At 43.9% G+C, this 5,108-nt stretch overlaps 1 protein-coding gene across 1 annotated transcript in view; it reads left to right on the forward strand.

Moving 5' to 3' along the window:
- The first annotated feature begins 2,914 nt into the window (after positions 1–2,914).
- LOC140338909 (uncharacterized) overlaps positions 2,915–5,108 on the forward strand; it is a 77,238-nt gene continuing 75,044 nt past the window's right edge. The window contains exons 1-3 of the mRNA XM_072423226.1: positions 2,915–3,119; positions 4,168–4,268; positions 4,359–4,526. Of these exons, the coding sequence (XP_072279327.1) occupies positions 3,056–3,119; positions 4,168–4,268; positions 4,359–4,526 (333 nt within the window). The 5' untranslated portion in view covers positions 2,915–3,055. The remainder of the gene's footprint in view (positions 3,120–4,167; positions 4,269–4,358; positions 4,527–5,108) is intronic.

Consider the following 5,108-nt stretch of genomic DNA (forward strand, 5'->3'; position numbering starts at 1 on the left):
CGGGTCTTCTACTCCAAACTTTCTCAAACCAGATCTTCATCCCATCCTGATCCATCCAACCCTTGTCATTAACGTGGACAATCACTCCTCGAGGAATGTCTTCTTTTGGCATTGTTTTATGTTTAAAAATCAGCACAGGAGGCAGCTTGGTTCCGTCGGCACAAGAAGCTAGAACAATTGTATATTGGCTCTTTTCATGTCCACTTGTCTCCACAGTTACAGTCTTCATCCCCGTCTTATCAACAGTTCTGTTACTTGGTACATCAAATTGAAGGGGGACCTCGTCCATATTTGTAATCAGTCCCTCAAACTGATGTGTCTTCCGACTTTGAATGACAAAACGATGAAATTTAAAGACCTTCTGCTGATAGCTTTCAGGCATCTTTTGGGCAAGTCTGGTGCGTGTACGCATGCTTAGTCCATGTTGTTTCATGAACCTGAAGCACCAAATTGTGTCCAATTGTGTCCTCCTTTGAATTCAGTAACTTTTTGTTCACCAGCAATTCTTCTTGCCTCATGCTGAACCATCTTCAACCCATATCTTCAATTCCCTCTCTAAATCAGGCCATTTGGCTGTCTTGCCTCTCATAGCCTTCTCCTTCCATGGCATCTTCAGTAAGGTTTCTTCTTCCTGTAGCTAGTCCCTGATTGTTTTCTCGGTTGGAGGAAGACCAAATTTACGTTCAGCAGCGCAATTTCTATTCTCTTTTGCAAACTGGATCACTTTGAATTTGTATTCAGCACTGTATGCAAATCTTTTCATCATGTCTTTATTTCCTCCATAGCGCAAATGTGCTGCATAGGCATCCGTAGCTGTATAACTCTAATAAAAAAAAATATTGTGGAATCAACACGTGCGATAAAGCGTGATTTGCCGTAAAAAAAAAAAATCTACCAATCTACCATCTACCAAATCTACCAGACGCACCCTGTTTTTAGACGCCACATTTTTCGAAACAAAGTGCGTCTTATACATGGGGAAATACAGTAGCTCTGTGGACATTGGCCACTTTAGTAAGGGCTGTTTCAGTGAAGTGGGCAGCTCAGAAGCCAGACTGGAGGGGGTCAAGGAGAGAGTTGGTGTTCAGGTAATGGGTGAGTCTTTTGAAGACAAGGCGCTCAAGAAGTTTGGAGACATGGGAGAAGGGAGATGGGACGGTAGCTAAAAGGTAAGGAGGGGTCTAGTGAGGGATTCTTTAGGATAGGGAGAATTCTGGCATGTTTGAAAGCGGAGGGGTAGCTACTGGTAGAAAGGGAGAGGTTGAATAGTTCGATTAGGGCAGGGACCAGGGTGGAGGAATGGGCACAGAGTAGATCACAGAGAATTGGGTCAAGCGGACAGGTAGTAGACGGAGATGATGAGAGAAGAGACTTCATCTACAGTACCAGGCCTGAGGGAGGTCAGTGATGATTTACAGGTGGAAGGGGAGGGTATGGTTATAGTGGCTCGGTGGGCAGAGACATCATGTCTGATTTTGTCAATTTTATCTCTAAAGTAGGTGGCAATGTCTTGGACAGAGTAGGATGTTGGGGGGAGGGGCAAGTGTGGGTGGACGGGGGCGGACGGGGGTTAGGAACGTAAGGCAGTTTGTGGTCAACGATACGGATTTCTCTCCGCCATTGGCCATGTCTGGGATGTGGCAAGGGAGGGCAAGAGTTAGATAGGTTGAAGGTGATTAGGTTGTGGTCAGAAAGGGGAAATGGTGAGTTATCAAGGTGGGTGAGGTTGCAGAGTTTGGAAAATACCAGGTCTTAAATGTGTCCAGCGATATGTGTGAGGCCGTTTATGTTCTGTGTGAGTCCGAAGGAGGAGGTAATGGAGAGAAGTATGGCAGAGGAAGGATGGTTGGGCTCATCCATTGCAACATTACAGTCACCAAGACTGGGGGTGGGCAGGTCAGGGGAAAGAATGTGTGGGAACCAAGAGGCAAAGTTATCCAAAAATTGTGAGACTGGGCCAGAGGGGTTGTAGACAACAGCATCAATGAGGGGTAGGGGGAACAAAGACGGATGGAGTGGACTTTAAAAGAGGAAAAAATGAGAGAGGGTGGGCTGCTTCAATTCCCTGGATTCATTCTCAAAGCACTTATAATTTGGCACTTAGATTTGGGCATGAAACCAGGGTCCCGCGTGACCTAGCCTGATGTTTCTATAAAAGTGCTTTGGAAAAAAAAAAATTGTGGTTTGCGCAATTTCTATTGTGTTTTGTAGGCTCAGCTATTGTAATAGATGTCACTGGTGGTGCCCTCGTAGTCCTAAAATATTGTTGCTGAAGGAGCAAAACAAACACTAGTATAATCTGGGGTAGCTTTAAATGTGTTTTATTGCTTGCTACGGCTATATATATGGTTTAATGTCTATAGTCCAGACTCTTTAACTAAAATATCATTAAAATTCATTATATGTGACCTTGAAGGCACCATGACTAGTAGTCCATCTTGACTTCCACATGTGTTGTTCCATGGAGGGTATGAACATATGAAGAACAAAGTGTTTTGGTAAAGGGTGAGGACATTACAGAGCTACAGAGGAGCTGGGAAATAAAACAACTGGTGGATTACTTGAGAAGTGGAGTCAGTCCTGAGAGCTGATACCTCCTGGTATGACGTTAGGAGAAGGCCTCAGAGCTGAGATCGTCAGATATGAAGTTAGGAGGAGTCCTCAGAGCTGAGACCTCCTGGTATGAAGTTAGGAGGTGTCATCAGAGCTGAACTATGTGGTCCGAAGTTAGGAGAGGCCTCAGAGCTGAGACCTTCTGTAGTCCTCAGTTCACCTCAACTGAAATGAGGACTCCAGCCTCAGAGCTCTAATCTTTTAGTAGTAATCAGCATCTTCTCCAATGGAGAAGGATAAAATAGGATAGGATAAAATATAACCTATACATATTATTTTCCAATGAATTTTGATTTAAAATACATTTTTGTTTTTTTCCTAGGTTACCTTCATAAACAAGGCCTGTAATGATATAAGAGGCAGCACTATATAGGAACATAGACATCAGTCATCCCCGTACAGCCAGATATTTATAATTTTACTATTCATCCGTATAGATCACATGAAAACATCAACGATAATGGACAAAGATCAAAGTCACATGACTGAGCGCTCCTGGTTTGAAGGTAGGAGAAGTCCTCAGAACTGAGACCTGGTGTGAACTTAGGAGGAGTCCTCAGAACTGAGACCTCCCGGTATGAAGTTAGATGGGATCCTCAGAGCTGAGACCTCCTGGTCTGATGTTAGGAGGAGTCCTCAGAGCTGAGACCTCCCGGTATGAAGTTAGATGGAGTCCTCAGAGCTGAGAATGTTAGGAGGAGTCCTCAGAGCTGAGACCTCCCGGTATGAAGTTAGATGGAGTCCTCAGAGCTGAGACCTCCTGGTCTGATGTTAGGAGGAGTCTTTAGAGCTGAGACCTTCTGGTATGAAGTTAGAAGTCATCAGAGCTGAGATCTCCTGGTACAATGTTAGACGTCCTCAGAGCTGAGACCTCCTGGAATGAAGTTCGGAGAAGTCATTAGAGCTGAGATCTCCTGGTACGACGTTAGAAGGAGTCCTCAAAGCTGAGACCTCCTGGTATGAAGTTAGGAGAAGTCCTCAGAGCTGAGACCTTCTGGTGTGAACTTAGGAGGAGTCCTCGGAGTTGAGATTTTCTGGTATGAAGTTAGAAGTCCTCAGAGCTGAGACATTCTGGTATGAAGTTAGGAGAAAGCCTCAAGGCTGAGACCTCATGGTGTGAAGTTAGGAGAAGTCCTCAGAGCTGAGACCTTCTGGTGTGAACTTAGGACGAGTCCTCAGAGTTGAGATTTTCTGGTATGAAGCTAAGACGAGTCCTCAGAGCTGAGACTATATGGTCTGAAGTTAGGAGAGGTCCTCAGAGCTGAGACCTTCTGTAGTCCTCAGATAACCTCAACTGAAATGAGGTGGACTCCATCCTCAGGGCTCTAATCTTTTAGTGTTAATCAGCATCTTCTCCAATAGACACATAAATAATAACCTATGGTTATTATTTTCCAGTAAATTTTGATTTAAAATACATTTTTGTTTTTTTCCTAGGTTACCTTCATAAACAAGGCCTGTAATATAATATAGGAGGCAGAACTATATAAGAACATAAACATCAGTCATCCCCGTACAGCCAGATATTTATCATTTTATTATTCATCCGTATAGATCACATGACCACATCAACGATAATGGACAAAGATCAAAGTCACATGACTGAGAGCATACTAGACCTCACCCTGGGGATCATCTACCTGCTGACCGGAGAGGTGAGAATTATTCTGGGAGGGTCACATAGCATCACTCATTTTTGGTATTTTGAGAGATTGTGGCAAATTCATTATCCCATCCTTCAATAGGGTTATGCTGTGGTAAAGAAAACATCTGCTGAGTATATGATGTCTGATAACCATCAGAGAGAAATAAAGAGACCTAATACTTTTCCTTCATCTGTCTTTATGACCCCTGAGAACAACAAAAAGATTCTTGAAGTTATCCAGAAGATAACTAAACTTTTGACGGGAGAGGTGAGCAGTTTTGGGAATTCTGGGACATTATCCAGTAACAGATGAGATGTGTCTGGATGGTGACTGTATCATTGTGTGTCTCAGGTTTCTATAAGGTGTCAGGATGTCACTGTCTATTTCTCCATGGAGGAGTGGGAGTATTTAGAAAGACACAAGGATCTCTACAAGGACGTCATGATGGAGAACCACCACACCCTCACATCACCGGGTAAGAGGAGACTTTATTGTAAAGGAGAGAGAAATACAGAGGGTTCACCTAGACCAGGCATGTCCAAAGTCTGCCCCGAGGGCCAATTGCAACCCGTGTTCAGACTTCCATTTGCCCACAGCCTCTGTCATAAAATCAATATTAGGCGGCCCACCAGCACTGTTGACCACAGTGTAAAATACACACGTACAAAAATGTTATACTTCCTTAGAGTTGATCAACCGCCTTGCAATTATCAGGCCACTACTCGGCAGGCATAATCTGCAGGACGGGAGTCCCCTACGTCAGGGGTCAGCAACCTTTACTATCAAAAGAGCCATTTTGCCTCCTCTTCCACTAAAGAAAAATAGTCTGGAGCCGCAAAACATAACACA

This window comes from Pyxicephalus adspersus, chromosome 10 (genome assembly GCF_032062135.1).
Source record: "Pyxicephalus adspersus chromosome 10, UCB_Pads_2.0, whole genome shotgun sequence".
NCBI lineage: Eukaryota > Metazoa > Chordata > Amphibia > Anura > Pyxicephalidae > Pyxicephalus > Pyxicephalus adspersus.